Source organism: Nomascus leucogenys, chromosome 3 (assembly GCF_006542625.1).
Source record: "Nomascus leucogenys isolate Asia chromosome 3, Asia_NLE_v1, whole genome shotgun sequence".
NCBI lineage: Eukaryota > Metazoa > Chordata > Mammalia > Primates > Hylobatidae > Nomascus > Nomascus leucogenys.
Genome location: NC_044383.1, coordinates 38,403,999 through 38,425,809, shown reverse-complemented (window position 1 = coordinate 38,425,809; position 21,811 = coordinate 38,403,999). Strand labels below are relative to the sequence as shown.

At 43.9% G+C, this 21,811-nt stretch overlaps 1 protein-coding gene across 1 annotated transcript in view; it reads right to left on the bottom strand.

The window, feature by feature from the left end:
- Positions 1-271: 271 nt before the first annotated feature.
- Positions 272-21,811, bottom strand: part of PDLIM1 (PDZ and LIM domain 1) — a 56,210-nt gene continuing 34,670 nt past the window's right edge. The window contains exons 5-7 of the mRNA XM_003255253.3: positions 10,052-10,203; positions 1,271-1,388; positions 272-815 (exon numbers count right to left, since the gene is read on the bottom strand). Of these exons, the coding sequence (XP_003255301.2) occupies positions 629-815; positions 1,271-1,388; positions 10,052-10,203 (457 nt within the window). The 3' untranslated portion in view covers positions 272-628. The remainder of the gene's footprint in view (positions 816-1,270; positions 1,389-10,051; positions 10,204-21,811) is intronic.

The following is a 21,811-nucleotide window of genomic DNA, read 5'->3' as shown; positions in this document are numbered from 1 at the left end:
CACCACTGCACTTCAGCCTGGGCAACAGAGCGAGACTCCACCTCCAAAAAAGGAAACAAAACAGAGCTAGGTATCTTATATTAGCATTACAGAAAGAGGATTTTAAGTAAGCTTCAAAGAAATATAAGAACAGAGCTTGTTAAGATGCAAGTTGCGGGGGAAAGGCCAGTAAATCTGAGAGAAACAAGAAACCCAAAACAAGACAGGCCTCAGAAATCTCATCAGGCTTGAGTAGGAAATGGGACAGATAATCAGATAACAGACACCACACTGCTTTGGAGTCTATAGATTTATTGAGTAAAAACAAAATCAGTGTCAGACACATTATATTTGATTGGGTTCAAATTTGGCTGATGTCCAAATGCAGCAGAGAAGAACAGAGTGGGGGAAGGGACACGGTGTTGCTGACAAGGGGACACTGAACAAAACAGTTTTCCTTTAATTGCAAAAGCGGGCATCGCACAGCTGGTATGAGTCGATTAACCAAGGCAAGGAGGGGACTCAATGTTTTACAAGCAAAGGAAAAACCAAAGTAAGCAGAGAACTTTCAAGAGAGGAGAGGGCCAGAACACTGAGAGAAAAAGCTGCAGCAGAGGCCGGCTGGAGAACAGTGGTGGGATCTGCTGGCTCACTTGGGGAACACAGTGACCACTTCATAGCCCTCAGGTGGTGTGACTCGCTCCCGGGCATGCTTCTCACAGTAGATTTGATCCTCCACAAAGAAATGGCCCTTCTGTTTCAGGTTGGTACCACAGTCAGTGCACACATAACACTCAGGGTGGCGGTGACGGTCCCGCAGCTTCACGAACACACCACTACAGAAGCAAGGGAGGGAAGGGACTCCATCAGTGACAAGCACCTGCAGGTGGCACCCGAGCAGGTGGCACCATCCTTCCTGAGCAGGGGCCTGGGGCTTCTCCCCAGGAGCCCATCACAGGGGAAACCAGGGCCTCCCAACTGGCCTCCAATCACAAGGGACTTGCTTCTCCTTCCCAGGGTCCAGAGACATTTTTCCAAAAACCCCTCCTACTTCAATAGGGCAGCCCTGATTTTTCTCATTTTACATGTTCATAACCTAAGGGATCCGCAGTGAAGGAAAACCTTCACAACCTGGCTCTGGGACACAGGACCTTCCTGGCCTCTCTGCCGCATTTTTCCAGGAGGGATTTGTCTCCTTCACAAGCAAAATGTGCAACATCCAGCACTTTCCACATTTCCATGGTTTACCCAACCTGCAGGTCTGCAAAGGCTGTGGGAAGCAGATACTCACACAATCCCAATGCCACATTTGTCACACATAGGCAACTTCTGAGCATTTCCAATCGACGCAGCCACTTTAGTGACAGGAGCTTTAACACTTCTGAATCCTGAGGGCTTGTTGGGATCCCCTGAAATGAGGAAAACACTGTCATTGGCCAGGAAGGGCAGAATTGCATAAGTATCACTCAGCTCTTCAGAACCACTTATAAGTATATGTTCAAGCAAGGCCATGGGAACTGGAGTGACTCTGCTGTGTGATCCTGGGCAAGTTACTTAACCTCTCTGGTCCCCAGTTTATTTTTCTATAAAACAGGAGATTAACACCTGGCCAAAAAAAAAGCCCAAAAAGCCAAGACAATTCTAAGCAAAAACAACAAAGCTGGAAGCATCATGCCACCCAACTTCAAACTATATTACAAGGCTACAGTAACCAAAACAACATGGTACTGGTAGAAGAATAGACAAATAGACCAATGGAACAGAATAGAGAACCCAGAAATGAGACCACACACCTACAACCATCTGATCTTTGACAAACCTGACAAAAACAAGCAATGAGGAAAGGATTCCCTATTTAATAAATGGTGCTGGGAGACCTGGCTAGCCATATGCAGAAAATTGAAACTGGATCCCTTCTTTACACCATGTATAAAAATCAGCTCAAGATGGATTAAAGACTTAAATGTAAAGCCCAAAACTATAAAAACACTAGACGAAAATCTAGGCAATACCATTCAGGACATGGGCATGGGCAAAGATTTCCTGATGAAGACCCGAAAAGCAATTGTAACAAAAGCAAAAAATGACAAATGGGATCTAATTAAACTAAAGAGCTTCTGCACAGCAAAAGAAACTATCATCAGAATGAAGAGACAACCTACAGAATGGGAGAAAATTTTTGCAATCTATCCATCTGACAAAGGTCTAATATCCAGCATCTGCAAGGAACTTAAACAAATTTACAAGAAAAAAATAAGCTGGGCATAGTAGCTCACTTCTGTAATCCCAACACTTTGGGAGGCTGAGGTGGGTGGATCACCTGAGGTCAGGAGTTTGAGAACAGCGTGACCAACATTGTCAAACCTCCTCTCTACTAAAATTACAAAAATTAGCCAGGTGTGGTGGCATGCACCTATAGTTCCAGCTACTCAGGAGGCTGAGGCAAGAGAATCACTTGAACCCAGGAGGCGGAGGTTGCAATGGGCTGAGATTATGCCACTGCACTCCAGCCTGGGCAACAGAGCAAGACTCCATCTCAATAAAAGAAAAAAATAACCCCATTAAAAAGTGGGCAAAGAACATGAACAGACACTTTTCAAAAGAAGACATAAATGCGGCCAAGAAACATGAAAAAAAGCTCGACATCACTGATCATTAGAGAAATACAAATCAAAACCACAATGAGATACCAACTCACGCCAGTCCGAATGGCTATTACTAAAAAGTCAAAAAACAACAGATGCTGGCAAGGTTATGGAGAAAAAAGAACGCTTTTACACTGTTGGTGGGGTGTAAATTAGTTCAAACATTGTGGAAGACAGTGTGGTGATTCCTCAAAGACCTAGAAGCACAAATACCATTCAACCCAGCAATCCCATTGCTGGATGTATACCCAAAGGAATATAAATCATTCTATCATGAAAATACATGCACTCTACGTTCATCACAGCACCATTCACAATAGCAAAGACATGAAATCAACCTAAATTCCCATCAATGATAGACTAGATGAAGAAAATGTGGTACATATATACCAGGGAATACTATGCAGCCCTAAAAAGGAATGAGATCTTGTCCTTTGCAAGGACATGGATGGAACTGGAAGCCATTACCCTCAGTAAACTAATGCAGGAACACAAAACCAAATACCACATATTCTCACTTGTAAGTGGGAGCTGAATGATGAGAACACATGGACACATGGTGGAGGGACAAGACACACTAGGGCCTGTTGGATGGTGGGGAGTGGGGGAAGGAGAACATCTGGAAGAATGGCTGATGGATGCTAGGCTTAATATCTAGATGATGGGATGATCTGTGCAGCAAACCACCATGGCACATCGTTACCTATGTAACAAACCTGTACATCCTACACATGTACCCCTGAACTTAAATGCTGGAAATTTAAAAATAAAGTTCTTAAAAAAGAAAAGAAATCCACATCACAGAAAGAACAAAACCATCACAGTACAGCATGCTACAGCAGGCAGATAATCATCTCTACAGATCAGAGGAAGGAGCCTTTCTGTAGTCAGCCTGGTGTGTGTAAAATAAGCCCCTAGTAGCTAGACGCTGAGCTGCCTAAGGCCCCACTCATCACATCTTAGGTAACAAAGCCCTGTACCATGGTAGCTATTAATAATGGTAAAAATCACCTGGAGGCCTTGTTAACACACTGATTGCTGGGCCCCACCCCCAGAGTTTCTGATCCAGAAGGCCCAGGATGGGGCCTAAGACTTTGCATTTCCAACAAGTTCCCAGGTGCTGCTGATCCAAGAACCACTGGACAAGAGCAAAGAAACAGCTTCCTGTGCCAGGTGAGGGGATGAGGAGAGGGTCACCCCATGACTGCAGTCACGTCGGGCAATCGTGGGGCTGACAGACAAGGGCCTTAGCTCTCTTGTCCTTTCAGAAAGTGAGTCCCTGTATGCTGACCAATCCTTCCGAACCAAAAATTGAGACACATGTTCACACAATGGACATTTATTAATTTTTTATTTTTACCAATTAGAGATAGCATATCACTATGTTGTGTCTCAAAGTCCTGCCTTCCAGCGATCCTCCCACCAGAGCTTCTCCAGTAACCACTGTGCCTGGCAACAAGGGGCATTTAGAATACATGGTTGACTGTATTTTGACCACAATTATCCCGCCCCTCTCTTGCCATGCTTACCTCCAGTCAGTGGTTCCCTACTGGGGGCAATTTTGTCTCCTAGAGAGCAGTTTTGATTGTCACAGTGAAAGGGGGTGCCACTGGCGTCTAGTGGGCAGAGGACAGGGATGCTGCTGAACATCCCAAAATACACAGGGCAGCCCCACAACAAGGACTCATATGGCCCAAAATGTCAATAGCACCAAGGCTGAGAAACCCTGCTCTCGATGGAGTAGACTTCCCCATCCCCAGACTTTGGCCAACGTGAGCAGATGTGAGCCTTATACAGGCAAAAGTACTAATGGCACTTGTGAGGTTTGGCCCTGTCCCCACAGAGGTATTGCCTCTGCCATGAAAACAGCAGGCACCAGAGTGCCTCTCCCTTCCCTGGGCTTGAATGAGAGGACTCGGGGGCCTGGTCCAGCCCTGCCAAGCCCAGCACAGCCACAGCTATCTGGTAGCCCTCATAAATACAGGTTACCCACTGCTGAATAATACAATATGAGAGATGGTTTGGGGTACTTGGCTAGCTTATGGGGAACAACAAGAGGGTATATGTGAATGCAGCCTGGACTCTCAACAGCCCTATCACAGTGCCATGGCTCAGACTTAGGCTTCCCCACTCAGAGCTGGGACTGTTCATCACTGGGAACCGATGCACACAGATGTCCACCTGGCAGCACATGAGATGGGGCAGAGATTAGGAGGCTCCATGGTTTTAAGTGGTGAGCTCTACAGATGGGCTTGGGGAAGACTCAGTTCTGCCCCACCAGCAGGTGCATAAGGAGAAACCACCTTGGTGCTTCTGTTCTCCCTGAGCCGAAGGCACCTTCTTGCCCTTCCCAAGCCTTCCTCCCTTCCTTTGGGAGGAGGCCAAAGCTCCAATCTTGTTCATCATATACTTTACCTGTATTAATTTTTTTTAATATTGCATTTAAATGTCATTTTTTTCTTGATTATTGAGTTTTCCAGTGCCCCTTTAAATTCTGCACTCAAGGCCAGGCGCAGTGGCTCACACCTGTAACCCCAGCACTTTGGAAGACCAAGGCGGGCAGATCACTTGAGGTCAGGAGTTCAAGACCAGCCTGGCCAACATGATGAAACCCCATCTCTACTAACAATACAGAAACTAGCCGGGCATTGTGGGACGTGCCTGTAGTCCCAGCTACTTGGGAGGCTGAGGCAGGAGAATGGCTTGAACCTGGGAGGTGGAGGTTGCAGTGAGCCGAGTTCACACCACTGCACTCCAACCTGGGCGACGGCGGTCTCAAAAAAAAAAAAAAAATTCTGCACTCAAAGCAGTGCCTCCCTCACCTCACCCTGATCCTGGCCCTGCCTAGAGGGATCTCAGAAGGGCCTGGGTGGGCATCTTCTCTAAGCATCATGCCTCAAGCATCCCAAACGGATTCCCTCATTTTCTGGCTGATGAAGCCATCTCGCTGCCTGCCCACAACAAGAAGGAAATGGCATCATCTCTATATACCTGGGCAGTTTGCAAAGGCACTGATTGGGCTGAGAACCAGCTCAATGAGGTTGGGCTCTCTTATGCAATGGGCTTTTCCACATTTCACACTTAAAAACCTGGAATCCACTCAATCCACAGAAAAATCACCAGGAAAGAAGAGAGGCTGCAAAAGGGTAGAATGAGAAAAAGCCAGGAGGGACATGAAATCTCCATTAGGTAGGAGAATCCACATCTGTTTCTAAAAGGAAGAGACCTGACCTGGATAAAACTGGATAAAACTGGGCACAGCTCGGGGGAGAAGGCTGCCTGCCCAACACAACTCACTGTGGCCTGTTCAGCCCTACGGCGCCACCTGCTGGCTTCAAGGTTTTTTCTCTTGCATATCCAGCCAACACTGCTAATCCAAAGAAATCTCTCTTCCTTTCTTCTCAACTAGCTTATAGTGAAAATACTAGCTTCCTTTGAACTCCAGGCAACTACAAAAATTTCCAAATTTCTCTTCTTACAGTGAACCCTGTATCCCAAATATTTCTGGAAAAAAAGTGAAAATTAGCTAAATAAACCACAGCTGTTTTTCTACCCACTTCACTGCTCAACCACCTTGCATGGCTTCACACTACCTTTAGAATCAAGCTCATGATTATTAACCTTGCACCTGATGGTCCCCCATCTCTAACTCGAGATCACCCGAGGATTCACATGGAACCCTGGGTACCAGCCAAAACGAGCCTCGGTACTTGCGAACAAGTCTCCAGCTTTCTCATCTCAGAGCCTCTGGCCACCACTGTGATTTCTCAGCCCATGACTGCTCCTTCCAAACCTCCAAACATTAAAAGTCTCCTTCAATGGACAGATGAATGGATAAATAAAATGTAATATACACAAACATTGGAATAATACTCTGCCTTAAAATGGAAAGAATTTCTGACACATGCTACATGGATGAATCTTGAGGATATTAAGCTAAGTGAACTAAGCCAGGCCCAAAAGGACAACTACTGCATGACACCACTTATACAAGGGATTTATAGTAGTCAAATTCATAGAGACAAGCAGGAGGGTGGTTACCAGGAGCTGGAAGGAGACAGGAATGGTGAAACACTCTTTAATGGGAACAGTTTCAGTTTTGCAAAATAAGAGAGTTCTATGGATGGATGGTGGTGATAGTAGCACAATCACATAAATGTACTTAATACCACTAAATTGTACACTTAAAATTTGTTAAGATGGTAAATTTTATATTAAGTATGTTTCACCTTTTTTTTTAAATATAACAGCTTCTTCTGCCTGCAAGTTTTGGAATTTGATCCAGAACAAGATGAAGTTTGAGGAACCAAGAGCCCCTTTCTCCTAGTCTAGAGGCTGAATTTTACCCAAAATGAGACAGCTTGTGTTGGGTCTTCAAGATTTATGACCAAATACTGCTGTAGCCAAGCTTCCTTCAGGGGCCTTACTCACTGTGCACCTGGCAGTTTACAGAAGTGGCTTCACTTAACCCTGTAAACAATCCCACGAGGTCCTGGCTATTAGCTTCATTGGACCTGTGCAGAAACTAGAGCTTGGAAAGGCAAGCAACCTGCTGGAGGTGTCACAGCAGGTCAGAGGCAGATCCTGGATGCCAGTGCTCTTTCTGCCCTGCAGCACTGCTTTCTGAACCAGAGGCCTTTCTGAATGACAGGACCCCTCATCAACTGCTTTTACTGCCTTAACCTTTCACCGTTTTATCTCAAATAAAAACAGGCATTTGGGGCCGAGTGCAGTGGCTCACATCTGTAATCCCAGCACTTTGGGAGGTCCAGGCAGGTGGATCGCCTGAGGTCACAAGTTCAAGACCAGCCTGGCCAAGATGGAGAAACCCCACCTCTATTAAAAATACAAAAATTATCTGGGCATGGTGGTACACATCTGTAATCTCAGATACTTGGGAGGCTGAGGCAGGAGAATCGCTGCAACCTGAGAAGCGGAGGTAGCAGTGAGCCGAGATCATGCCACTGCACTCCAGCCTGGGCAACAGAGCAAGACTCTGTCTCAAACAAAAACAAAAACAAAAAAAAAAACAGGCATTTGGGTTCCTTCCCCCAAGAGCCTTCTGCATGTAAAGAATGTTTAGAATGGAATTTATCCTGTTACCGTCAGTAAAGATTTAATGCGGGTACACATTAAGAGATACAGGAGAAACTACAAGATTTGCTATCTCCCTCTTCCCTTCCGGCAGAATCTTGATTCTCTTTGGGGCAAGAACCATCCAGACTAAGGGCTAAAATTTTTTTTAAAAGAATCCTAGGTCCCAGCCAGGTAACTAAATCATGGTCAATAAAATGGAGGAGTAGTGTGGGACTTCTGGGAAGGAGAAAGCTAGCTCATCTGAAATTGGGACTCTCCGGTTAGCCTTATCTCCCTTCTTCCTTCCTGTCACCTGGAGGTAAGCATGATGGTTGAACACCAGCTGCCAACCAGGACCACGAAGTAACCTTGGGAATGGAAGCCACAAATTTGGGTGCTGGAGTGCCGGATAGGAGTCCGGATCTTGAAGAGCATGGAGCTTCCAAATCCATGCTCAGGTCCTTCTCTGTGAGCCGAGATGAGCTCTGCAGCATTTGTCTAGTTGGGCACGGATGAACTTGACCTTGCCTCTCATTGAAGGGTTTCACATCCACGTAAGAGTGAAATAAGCTGTGGTTTCCCACATGTTTTTACAAAGCTGTCATCCTCAAGGGTTGGCCCCCAAGTTGTTTGTCAGGAAAAGCTAATACTGGAACTTGATACGAAGTATGGTTCATTACTTCCCAGCTGCTCAGCTGCTCCAAGCAAAAGAGGAAAGCAGTGGTAGAACAGTATCATTTTAGCATAAAAGAAGCACATGCAAACACATGGCCCATGGTTTCCTAATTTCCTATGGTTGTAAACTGCCACTGTCTCTAAAGAAATCACACAAATGGGGAGGAAGCCCAGGTGTCGGGTGTGTTCAGAAGAGAACTTTCTTATCAGAAAGGGCTCCCCAGGAAACTGAATCTTCAGCTGCAGACTTTGAGGAGGGAGGTTCATCTTCCAGAGGGCACTAGCCTCTCAGCCAACATGCCAATCCCTTTGCAGCCTGGCTGAGGCAGGTCTCACACTCACCATCACAAGGTGTCCCCTCACTGGAGCATCCACTGTCTCTTTGCAGATGGGTCCATGAGAGAGATAAAGAGGGCATAGAAAGCAAGACCCCACTGAAGTGCCCAAGCCTCAAGAAAGGAAGACAGAGTGTGGAGGACTGGGCATCACAGGGACCAGGAAAGGGTACAAAACCCAGCTCTCTGGAAAAGACTGCCCATGAGCATCACAGGAGGTGCTGATGAGGAACTACCAGGGAAGAAGCGGGTGTGAGGGCTGCTGATCATCTTTGTGAGGGAAATAAAGCATCCCTTCTTCAATACATCCACCTGTCATAATTTCTCAACGTATAGCATTGTTATTAAGTGAAGATACTTTTACCGCTATCCACTTAAATATGATCATAATAAGTATACGTTGCATAATGTCTTCAGTGAGAAGCATGTCTCCTGAGACCTGCAGAACCCTACGGGGTGACGCTGGGTGCCTCAACATCAAAGCTCACCCCAAGGACAAGAAAGCCTCTTCATGGAGGCGGAGCTGGCAGTGAGCCAAGATCGCGCCACTGCACTCCAGCCTGGGCGACAGAGCGAGACTCCATCTCAAAAAAAAAAAAAAAAAAAAACAAAAAAGAAAAAGAAAAAAGAAAGCCTCTTCATGACATTTCAAACATCACAATAACTATGAAGCGAGTACTCAGTTACAATGATGGATGTTTTACACAACTTATGCCATTTCATGACCATGACAATCTTAGAGGAAAGGATTTTTATCCCTGATGGACAGATGAGAAAACAGGCCTGGGAAGGTTGAGATTTGCCAAAGGTCACAGAATAAGAACATGGCCACAAGGGGGAGCTCTCGGGCCCTCAAGAGGCCACCCACCCTAGAGCAAATGCAAGCACATGCCCCCAAGCAAAGCCAGCCCCTGGCTTCACTGAGCACTAATTCATTCTCATTTTGCTGCTCATTGCCCATGGCCTTCATCACTCGCGTTCCTCAGCCACCACCAAGGTATTGTTTCTGGGCTCAAAGCAAATAAATGCCAAGGGACAGACCAACAGGGTCCCACAGCAGTCAGGCTCACCCCAACCTCAGCATCCTCTTGCACATGTGACAGGACACAGTTGGCCAGGCCTGGAGTTTCTTAAATACAGACCCAGATGGGAAAATGTGGTCAGCACTCTCTTCCTCTCTCTCTCTCTCTCTTCCTCTATCTCTTTTAAAGAATTTCAGCATTTTAAAAGCCCATGCCCTCCAAAGCAGGCTCCAGAGTGTGTTCACCTGTGCTTCCGCAATGACTGACTCTCACACCTGACCTTGAACAAGAGCCTCTGACTGCAGATGGAGCTGATTACCTTTTTCTTCAGACTCCAGGATTTCCTGCAAAACCAAGAAAGACGTGGACTGTTTCGGGGGCTCATTCAACTCCTGTTTCTCCTGAAGCATCTTGTAAACTTCAGATTCTTTGTCGATGACAAGGCTGCTTGGAGGCTGAGCATGGTCTAAGCTGTAAAGAATGTTTGAAAAATTGATTAGGACATGACGTTAAAAATAACTTCACCAGGAACCTCCTCCAGGCAAAGACACTGCTGATTTGAAGGATGGATAGAAATGTCTCAAAGCCCTCTCCTAAATCAGCCACAGACCTGCTGCCAGCACAGTGAAACTGAGATGTCTTTGTAGTCAGAGCTGGCTGCTGCTTCAATGCAATCAGAGGCTCTTCTTCTAAATAGCTTCAGTAGCTCAATTACTTTTTGGCCTAATCCCATGGAATGAGAATGCTCTATCTCTTTATAAATTCCATCAACAGCATTATGTCCAGAGAAAAATTAGAAAAAAAAAAAAAAAATGTCAACCACAGCCCAACCATGAAAAACTCAGCCGGGTCCCCCTTGTATGGGCCGCAAACATTGCTTTCACGAGCAAGAATCATAGTGTTCTTCATTCCTGATTATCTCACTGTGCTTTCCCTGTCTATAAATACTTCCTGATTCTCAAGGCCAGGCGCTTGGATCTCCTCACCTATAACACAGAGGTAACAGTACTTTCCTTGCCTGGTTCACAGTTTGGTGGTAAGGATGGGACATGCAAGTGCTTTGTGAACTGTTGATGTTCAGGCCCAGGGACTGGGCAAGTCAGGCCTTGTCTTCCCCACCTTCTTCTGTCATTCTGGGTGACCCAGAACAGGATAAGACAGGCAGAGCCTGCCTCTTTCCCCGAGGGCTCCACTTTCTAAGCGGTGCACAGTGACAGGGAGGTAGTCTCTCATCAGCTATACCTGTAAATCTATCCTGCATCTGACCCCTTCTCACCTCCCCACCTCCCCCAGGTCCAAGCCATGCCATGCTTACCAGCACAGCTGACAAGATGAGTGACTTGTCTCCGCTATCACTAACGGCCCAAGGACAGTCTTATTTTTGACTAGAGGCCAAAGTGATGGCCTCTATTCAGAATATCAGAGTGATATTTTTTGTTTTTTAGAAACAGGGACTCACTCTGTTACCCAGGCTGGAGTACAGTGGTGCAATCACAGGTAACTGTAACCTCGAACTACTGGCCTCAATAGATAAATCCTCCTGCCTCAGCCTCCTGAGTGGCTAGGACTACAGGTGTGCCACCATCCCCCGCTGATTTTGTCATTATTTTGTAGAGACAGAGTCTTGCTGTGTTGCCCAGGCTGGTCTCAAAGTCCCGGCCTCAAGTGATCCTCCAGCCTCGGACTCCCAAAGTGCTAGGATTACAGGCATGGGCCAGAGTGCCTGGCCCAGAATGGTATTTTAAACATGAATCAGACTGTGTCATGCTCTGGCTCAATGTATTCTCATTTGACTTAGCACAAAATATTTAGTGTTAATACTAAAATATATGTTTAATCAAATTCAACTTTTTTGAAGTAAATGTTATCACAGAGGAAAAAGTCCCTCACATATGTGACCCAAACTTCTCCCTCCACACACATCCCCTGCCAGCCCTGGCCCACTCCGCTCTACCGAGACCAGGCTTCCTGCTGTGCCTGGGAAACACTAGCTTCACAGCCTATGCACTTACTGCGCCCTCAGCCTGCAGTGCCCTTCCCAGGTGTTCTCATGGCTCCCATGCTTCATCCAGGTCTCTGCTCAAGTGCACTCGTCCAAGAGGCCTTCCTGACCCCGACTCCAAACAGTCCGCCACATCCCCACCATCACTCTTAACTCCCTACCTGCTCTCTCACCATGGATTCCACTGTATTCCCTTATTTCTTTGTTGTCTGTCTCCCCCTGGAAAGTAAGCCCCAGGAGGGCAGGGACGTGGCCTGTCTTGCTCCCCGTCACATTCCCAGGCCTGGCTCAGTGCCTGGCATAGGTCACAGTTCAGCAGGCATCAGGCAAGTGAATGAACACTGCCGAGTGGGTCCAGGGCCTCCTTCCTCCTTGCTGTGCTCCCCCTGTTCCTTCAGGCTCACAAGGTCCTCCAGGGAAGCCGGCCTCTGAGGGCTGTGCCAGGGACATGGGCAGCCCCACCTCCTGGCCCCAGATCACCACCTTCCTCTCAGTTGAGCTGCTAGGGAGGAAGGCCAGTGTGCCCAGTGGAACCAAAGAGCAAATATCAGATGGTGGGGCAATTTATTGATGCAGATGGATAGATTTGTATATAAACAAGTTGTGCTTCCTGAGTAATAAAGCTATAAAGTCTCCAGCCCACCAGGCTGCCTCCCAGCTTTACAGATGCAGGCAGTGGCCAGGAGTGGTTTTATTCAGCAACTCTAAACAGACTCTCTTTAGGGCTGGAGCCACTTTCACAGGTGCAAATGAATTATATCAATTACGCTTACTCATTTCCAGGGTATATGTTCTCCCTGGGTAATTCTCCACAAGTTCCCTTTTCCTCTCCCTCTCCTTTCTTCCTTTCTCTTTTTGAGACAACCTCTGGGGCACGTTCAGTACTCAGGTCCCCAGCTAAAGGCAGAGTCAATCACAGCAATCAAGGTCCAGGTGTTTCCCTTCCACTCCAACCACGTTCTCACAATAAAGGAAAAGGCACCCAAAGACTGGCATATGCTTTGCGGCTGCCAAAGGTCAGAGTTTAAGTAGCAAGATTCATGGGTTGGTCACTCCGGCTGGCTGCATTTGGGGAAGGGAAAGCAGCTATCCCTCCCTGTCCTCCCCACTCCTGCTTGGCCTCCTCCCCCACCTGCAGGGAACTGTGGGTGCCTCTCAGGGCAGGCAATGGGGCCACCTGGGGGAGTTGTTTTAACCAAGGGTCTTTCTTTGTCTCACTTTCCAGCCCTTTCTTTGAGTTATATGCCTGACTCTTTGAGTCCTGAGTTTGGAACTTGCCCCATAATAAGCATATTACATTATTTTTGGATAAATCTTTTTTCTATTACACTTAGGACTATTTTAAAATTGAGATCAGACTATGGAATGTTCTTGGGAAAGATTTTTCCTCTTCTTTGGTATATGTTATGTCTAGAAGCCACCAACGGAACACACCAAAAAAATGACAGAACGCAGACCACAAGGCCATCACATATTCTTCCAGCAAATCACCTTGTGAAGGATTTCTATGATTTCAAAAAAAAAAAAAAACAACTTACATTTTTCCCAAATAATGATAGTATCTTTATACCACTGGACAATTTATAAAGGACTTCCAATATCTATTACCTTACTTAAGGTATTGATATACCTGACTCAAAAATAACATCCTAAGATCCAACGTCTAAGTCTTAGACACTAGACTACAAGGTATTGACGTGATACCACAATGTCTTAAAAAATAATGACAAAAATATGAAGGAGAAATGGAGCAAAAAATTTCTCATTTTTATATTAATAACAGCAATGAAAGAATATTACAGTGATATGGCTTCAGAAAATACAATACACACCAGTCAGTCTCCACGAGAAAAAGTTCTGAGGGTGGAACAGTGAAGATAAACACTTTCTTCTGAACCCACTCTGTACAGTTTCAATAACGAGTTTAAGCAAATTCAACTACTTTGGAATAACAATACGTTACACAAAGTTTCCTAGGTCTTGTTTCTCCCTGGGAGCTGATGTGTATCCGTTTCCTAAATGTTTAGTATTTTCTCCCACTATTTTAGGACGTGACCTGTGCGCCCCAGGGTTATTCTAGCCAAGCCACTCCCATCCCTGCCGAATAAGATGGCTGACACAGCCAGGCGTAGGAGGATCCTAGTGGTCTTTAGAACATAAGAAGAAACTCCCCTTCAGCCCACCTCCCAGAGGAGGATTTTGGAGGCTGAGCCGGCAGACCTTATGTGACTCTCACACCTGCTCCAGCCAAAAGGGCAGCTGGGGTGAGGGTCAGAAGGACGAGGAGGATGGAAAGCAGTACACCTATGGCTCTGGAGCATGGGTCAGCACAGCAACCCTGGGATGAAAGTCTACTCCATCAGAACCATGAAGTGCCCAGAGTGAGGATATAAGGGGCTTTTTTTTTTAACTTGGGCCATCATCTGTGGCAGCAACTTAATTTTCTGTATATAAATCTCAGCTAGGCCAGGTGCGGTGGCTCACGCCTTTAGGAGGCTGAGGCAGGCGGACTGCCTGAGCTCAGGAGTTCAAGACCAGCCTGGGCAACACGGCGAAACCCCTATCTCTACTAAAATCCAAAAAAAAATTAGCCAGGTGCTGCGGCGTGCACCTGTAATCCCAGCTACTCGGGAGGCTGAGGCAGTAGAATCGCTTGAACCTAGGAGGCAGAAGTTGCTAAAACAAGACAGCCATAAGAAAAAAATCCTCACTGCTGATACAACCTTAGCAGGGTCATTTTCTCACATAGTAAGAACATTTTGATACTTTAATAAAACTACCTGTATGTAAGACAAAAATTAGAATAGAATAGAAATTACGTGAATTATTGAAAGCATCCAGACAGGAGAAGATGGTCTCCTCATAAAAATCTTTTTCCTGTCTGAGAAGATGAGGTAGACATATTTTTCCCTGTTTCACCCAGTAAAACCAAAAACCCTGGACATTACATATAAAACAACATGAGAAGACTCTGACAGGGCAACGGAAGGCACACTGGCTAGGGACCCCGCATCCTGAGGACCATGGTGGTGAGCTCCCAGGGTGTTCTTGTTTCCTTGGACATCCCAGACATGGAGCTGAGGGCAGCAACCTGGAAAGGGCAATGGGCACAGACAGAAGAAGTCTCAAGAGGAGCCTGCTGTGCCTGACCAAATGACCAGAAAGGGGCAGCCCAGCAAGGCACAACACGTTGAAACAACAACCACTATTCTCCAGCCAAATGCCAGAAAAGGCCAAGTGGGGAGTCCAGACTTCTAGTCTCACCAGGCTATGATGCAGTTCCCCAACTATCTCACCGGGGTAGACTCAGAGAAAGCCCAATACAGAGTCCATATTTCATCCTTACCCAGCTGTAATGAAGAAAACCTAGGAGAGAATCAGGACTCTCACCACTGCTCAGCAGTGTCTAGGCCACCACTCACCCATAAGGTGTCAGTGGAAGCCATATGGGGAGCCAGAACTCCCACCCCATCCAGCAGTAATGAGTGGCCCCAATGACCTCAGGTGTGACATAGGCAGAGTGGGGAAACTGGACTTTCTACCCCCACCTGTCAGTAATGAGGCAGCATCCCCAACCCCCTCTCTGAGAGGAAGCCAGTGAAAACAGAAGGTTTTAATGCGATCCAGAATCTAATAACATAATAATAAGAATGGTCAAGATTCAGTTGAAAAATCACATCTCTCAGAAGAACCAGGAAGATCTCAAACTGTAAATAAGACAATAAAGAGATGCCAACACCAAGATGACAGAGATACTGGGATTATCTAACAAAGATGGTAACACAGTCATCATAAAAATGTTTCAATCGGCCGGGCACGGTGGCTCACACTTGTAATCCCAGCACTTTGGGAGGCCGAGGTGGGCGGATCACGAGGTCAGGAGATCGAGACCACGGTGAAACCCCGTCTCTACTAAAAATACAAAAAATTAGCCGGGCGTGGTGGCGGGTGCCTGTAGTCCCAGCTACTCGGAGAGGCTGAGGCAGGAGAATGGCGTGAACCTGGGAGGCGGAGCTTGCAGTGAGCCGAGATCGCGCCACTGCACTCCAGCCTGGGTGACAGAGCGAGACTCCGTCTCAAAAAAAAAAAAAAAGTTTCAATGAACAACTATGAGCACACTTAAATAAAGTCTCAACAAACAGAAGATATAAAGAATGAAACGGAAATTCTAGAACTGACAAAATAACTGAAATAAAACCACAGTGGATACACTCAGCAGCAGCATGAAGGAGACGAAGGAAAGAATCAGTGAACTGGAAGGTAGAATATTAGAAATTATACAATTCAAGATCATAGAAAAATAGAATGGGGAGAAAAAAGAAATGAAGAGCCTCACAAACCTATGGGAATATATAAAAGATCAAAAATTCATGTCAATGGAGTCTTGGAAGAAGAGAAAAAAGGTGGAACTAGAAAAGTACTAGAAGAAATCATGTCTGAAGGTGTCCTAAATTTGGCAAAAGACATAAAGAAGTCAAGTGAACAGGAAACAGGATAAACCTAAAAAAAATCCACACCAAAACACATCATAGTAAATTTCTGAAAACTACAACAAAGAAAGAATTTTCAAAGCAGTAGGAGAAAAATGACACCTTATCTAGAGGGGAAAACCAATTCAAAAGACAGCAGATTTCTTATCAGAATCCAAAAAGAAAAGAAGGAAGCAGCACAATGTTTTCAGCTGCTGAAAGAAAAAAAACTGCCAGCCCTAGCATTCTGTATCCAGTGGAAATATCCTTCAAGAATGAAGGAGAAAGCAAGACATTCTCAGATACAGGGAAACTGAAAGCATTTATCTCTAGCAAAGCTACCCTAACAATGTTTAAAGGAAGTTCTCTAAATAGACGAAAAAAAATAAAAGAAGGAACCGGCCAGGCACGGTGGCTCACCTGAGGTGAGGAGTTCAAGACCAGCCTGGCCAACATGGCAAAAACCTGTCTCTACTAAAAATACAAAAATTAGCTGGGCGTGGTGGCGGACGCCTGTTAATTCCAGCTACTCAAGAAGCTGAGGCATGAGAATCACTTGAACCCGGGAGGTGGAGGTGGCAGTAAGCGGAGATCGCACCACAGTACTCCAACCTGGGTGACAAGAGCGAGACTCTGTCTTAAAAAAAAAAAAAAAAAAGAAGGAATCTTGGAATATCGAGAATGAAAAAAAGAACCCATAAGCAAAAATATGGGTTTAAAAAATACTTTCCCTCTCAATATATTCTAACTCTTGTTGACAAGTAAAGCAAAAATTATTAACACTGTCTGATATGGTTCTAAGTGTATAAAAGGATCTATTTTAACTATATTGTAAGCAGGGGAGGGCAAAGGTTCACAAAGAGAAGTAAAGTTTCTATACTTCTTTGAACTCCTGAAATGATGACACCAGTAATCTGTGATAAGTTATATATATACAATGTAATACCCAGATAACTACTGAAAAGGTTATACAAAGACATAGAATAAAAAACACTACAAATAAAAATGTTATTCTTAAAAAAATGATGTCGAATAACCCACAGGAAAGCAGGAAAAAGAAAACAGAGAAATGGAAAACAGAAAACAAAAAATAAAATACCAGACTTAAGCCCTAACATATCAATCACCGCATTAATGTTCATCATCTAAATAAACCAACCGAAAGACAGAAACGAACAGGGTAGATACAAAACAGTACATTTTAAAACATGACCTAAATATATGCTGTCAACATAAAACTCATTTCCAATATTAATATATAAGCAGGCTAAAAGTAAAATGGTAGAGAACAATATATCATGCCAATATTAATCAAAAGAAAACAGGCATGGCTACATTATTAATAATATCTGATAAGTATACCTCTGAACAAGTAAATTTACCAGAGATGGAAAGGGACATTATATAATCACAAAAGGGTTAACTCACCAACAGCTATAGCAATGTTAAATGTGTGTGCATCAAACAACAGAGCTTCAAAATATGTAAAGCAAAAATTGATAGAACTGAAAGGAAAAGAGACACATTCACAATTTTAGTTGAAGACTTCTACACCCCTCTCTTAACAACTGATAGATCAACTAGACAGATAATCAGAGAAGATACAGAAAAATTCAGTAATACTATCATGCCAGGCACGGTGGCTCATGACTATAATCCCAGTACTTTGGGAGGTCAATGCAGGAGGACTGCTTGAGCTCAGAAGTTCGAGACCAGCCTGGGAAACATGGTGAAACCCCGTCTCTACAAAAATTACAAAAAAAATTAACCAGACATAGTGACACACACTTGTAGTCTCAGCTACTCAGGAAGCTGAGGTAAGAAGATCATTTGAGTCCAGGAGGCAGAGGTTGCAGTGAGCCACTGCACTCCAACCTGGGCAAGAGAGAGAGACTGCCTCTAAGTAAGTAAGTAAATAAATAAATAAATCAGAAATGAAAGAGACATTGCAACTAATACCACAGAAATAAGGATAATAACAGACTACTATGAACAATTATATATTAACAAATTAGAAAACCCAGAAGAAATAAATAAATTCCCAAAAACACAACCTACCAAGACTGAGTCATAAAAAAATTAAAAATCTCTAAACAGACCTATAACTAGTAAGGAGGTTCAATCAGTAATCAAAAACATCCCAACAAAGAAAAGCCCAGAACCAGACGGCTTCACTGGTGAATTCTATCAAACAATTTTAAAAGAATTAAAACTAATCCTTCTCAAACTCTTCCAAAAAACTGAAGAGGACAGAATGCTTCCAAACTCATTCTATGAGGCCAGTATTACCCTGATACCAAAACCAAAGATAGTACAAAAAAAAAAAGCTATAGACTGATATTACTAATGAATGTTGATACAAAAATACTCAACAAAATACTAGCAAACCAAATTCAACAGCATATTAAAAGGATTAAACACCATGACCAAGTGGAATTTAATCCTGTAATGCAAGGATGTTTTAACATATAACAATCAATCAATGTAACACATCACACTGACAGAATGAAGGACAAAAACCACAGTCATCTGAATGCAGAAAAAGCATTTGACAAAATTTAACAAACTTTCATGATAAAAATACTCAACAAAACAGGAATGGAAGGAAATTACCTCCACATAATAAAGTCCATGTATGAAAAACCCATAGCTAACATCTCACTCAAAATGAAAAACCAAAAGCTTTTCCTCTAAGATCAGCAGCAAGGCAAGAATGCCAACTTTTACCACCTCTTTTCAACATAGCATTGGAGGTCCTAATCAGAGACCTTAGGCAAGACAAAGAAATAAAAGGCATCCAAATTGGGAAGGAAGTAAAATTGTATCTATTCAAAGACGCGATGATCAAATACACAGAAAACCCTAAAGATCCCCCCCCCCCACTACACACACACACACACACACACAAAACTATTGGAACTAATGAATTCAGCATAGTTGCAAAATACAAAATCAACAAACAAAAAACAGTTGTTTCTATACACTACCAATGAATAATCCAAAAAGAAAACTAAGAAAACAATCTCATGTAATCATCAAAAAGAACAAAATACCTAATAAACTTAACCAAGGAGGTGAAAGACTTGTACACTGAATAGAGTACATTTTAAAATTATAAAACATTTTAAAATGTTTAAAAATATAAAACATTGTTGAAAGAAACCAAAGAATGCACAAATAAACAAAAAGACATCTCATGTTCATGGACTGGAAGACCTAAGATTGTTAAAATATCTGTACTACCCAAAGCAATCTACACCTTCAATGCAATCACTATCAAAACCCTAATGGCATTTTTTGCAGATAAAAAAACACCATTGTAAAATTATATAAAATCTCAAAGGATCCTAAATAGCCAAAACAACCTTGAGAAGGAAAAACAAAAATGGAGGCCTCATACGTCCTTATTTCGAAACATTTTACAAAGCTACAGTAATCAAAACAGTATGGTACTAGCATAAGACAGATATAGAGACCAATGAAATAAAATAGAGCCCCCACAAATAAACCTTTGCATACACTGTCAAATGATCTTCAACAAGGGTGCCACAGCTACGCAACAGTTAAAGAATAATTTCTTCAATGGTGTTGGAAAAACTGGATATTCACATGTAAAAGAATGAAGTTGGACCCTTACCTAACACCACAGAAAAAAATAATTTGGCCGGGGACAGTGGCTCATGCCTGTAATCCCAGCACTTTGGGAGGCTGAGGCAGGCAGATCACTTGAGGTCAGGAGTTCAAGACCAGCCTGGCCAACACAGTGAAACTCCATCTCTACCAAAAACTACAAAAAATTTAGCCAGGAGTGGCAACGCAAGCCTGTATGTAGTTCTAGATACTCAGGAGGCTGAGACAGAAGAATCACTTGAACCCAGGAGGCAGAGGTTGCAGTGAGCCAAGATCGTGCCACTGCACTCCAGCCCAGGCAACAGAATGAGACTTCATCAAAAAAAAAAAAAAAAAAAAGAAAGAAAGAAAAGAAAAAAAAGAAAGAAAGAAAGAAAGAGAAAGAAAAAATAATTCAAAATAGATTAAAGACCAACATAAGACCAGAAACTATAAATATAAAACTTCTAAAAGAAAACATAGGAGGTCAGGTGCTATGGCTGACACCTGTAATCCCAGCACTTTGGGAGGCCAAGGTAGGAGAATCACTTGAGCCCAGGAGTTGGAGACCAGCCTGAGACCCTGTCTCTATTAAAAAATAAAAATAAAACAGCTTCCTAACATTGAATTTGGTGATGATTTCTTGAATATGACACAAAAACACAAGCAACAAAAGCAAAAATAAACAAATGGAACTACATCAAACTTTAAAACTTCTGCACCACAAAGGAAACAACAGAGTGAAAAGGCAACTTATGAAATAGAAAAAATACTTGCAAAACATACGTATGATAAGGAATTAATATCCAGAATGTATAAAAAAACTCCTACAACTCAACAAAAAACAAATAGCTTGATTAAAAATGATCAAAGAAAGGATTTGAATAGACATTTAGCCAAAAATTATTAACAAGCATATGAAAAGATATTCAACAAGAGGCTGGACGCGGTGGCTCACGCTTGTAATCCCAGCACTTTGGGAGGCCGAGGCAGGCGGATCACGAGATCAGGAGATCAAGACCATGGTGAAACCCCGTCTCTACTAAAAATACAAAAAAATTAGCCGGGCGTGGTGGCGGGCGCCTGTAGTCCCAGCTACTCGGAGAGGCTGAGGCAGGAGAATGGCATGAACCCGGGAGGCAGGGCTTGCAGTGAGCCGAGATTGCGCCACTGCACTCCAGCCTGGGCGACAGAGCGAGACTCCGTCTCAAAAAAAAAAAAAAAAAAAAAAAAGATATTCAACATCACTAATCATTAAAGAAATGCAAATCAAAACCAAAATGAGATACCACCTCACATCTGTTAAGATGGCCACTATCGGCCGGGCGTGGTGGCTCACGCTTGTAATCCCAGCACTTTGGGAGGCCAAGGCGGGCGGATCACGAGGTCAGGAGATCGAGACCACGGTGAAACCCCGTCTCTACTAAAAATACAAAAAATTAGCCGGGCGTGGTGGCGGGCGCCTGTAGTCCCAGCTACTTGGAGAGGCTGAGGCAGTAGAATGGCGTGAACCTGGGAGGCGGAGCTTGCAGTGAGCCGAGATCGCGCCACTGCACTCCAGCCTGGGCGACAGAGCAAGACTCCGTCTCAAAAAAAAAAAAAAAAAAAAAAAAAAAGATGGCCACTATCAAAAAGACATAAAACAAATGTTGGTAAGGATGTGGAGAAATTGGAGCCCTTGCGCATTGATGGTAGGAATGTAAAATGGTGCAACTACTGTGGAAAACAGTATGGAGATTCCACAAAAAATTAAAAATTTACTATATGATTCAGCAATCCCACTTCTGATTATATACAAAAGAAATGAAGAAGGATCTCAAAGAGATACTTGCTCACCCGTGTTCATTACAGCATTACTCACAATAGCCAGGAGATGCAAGCAACCTAAACGTCCATAAAAACATGTGTATTCGTGTGTTTTCATGCTGCAGATAAAGATATACCCAAGACTGGGCAATTTACAAAGAAAGAGGTTTAATTGGACTTACAGTTCCACATG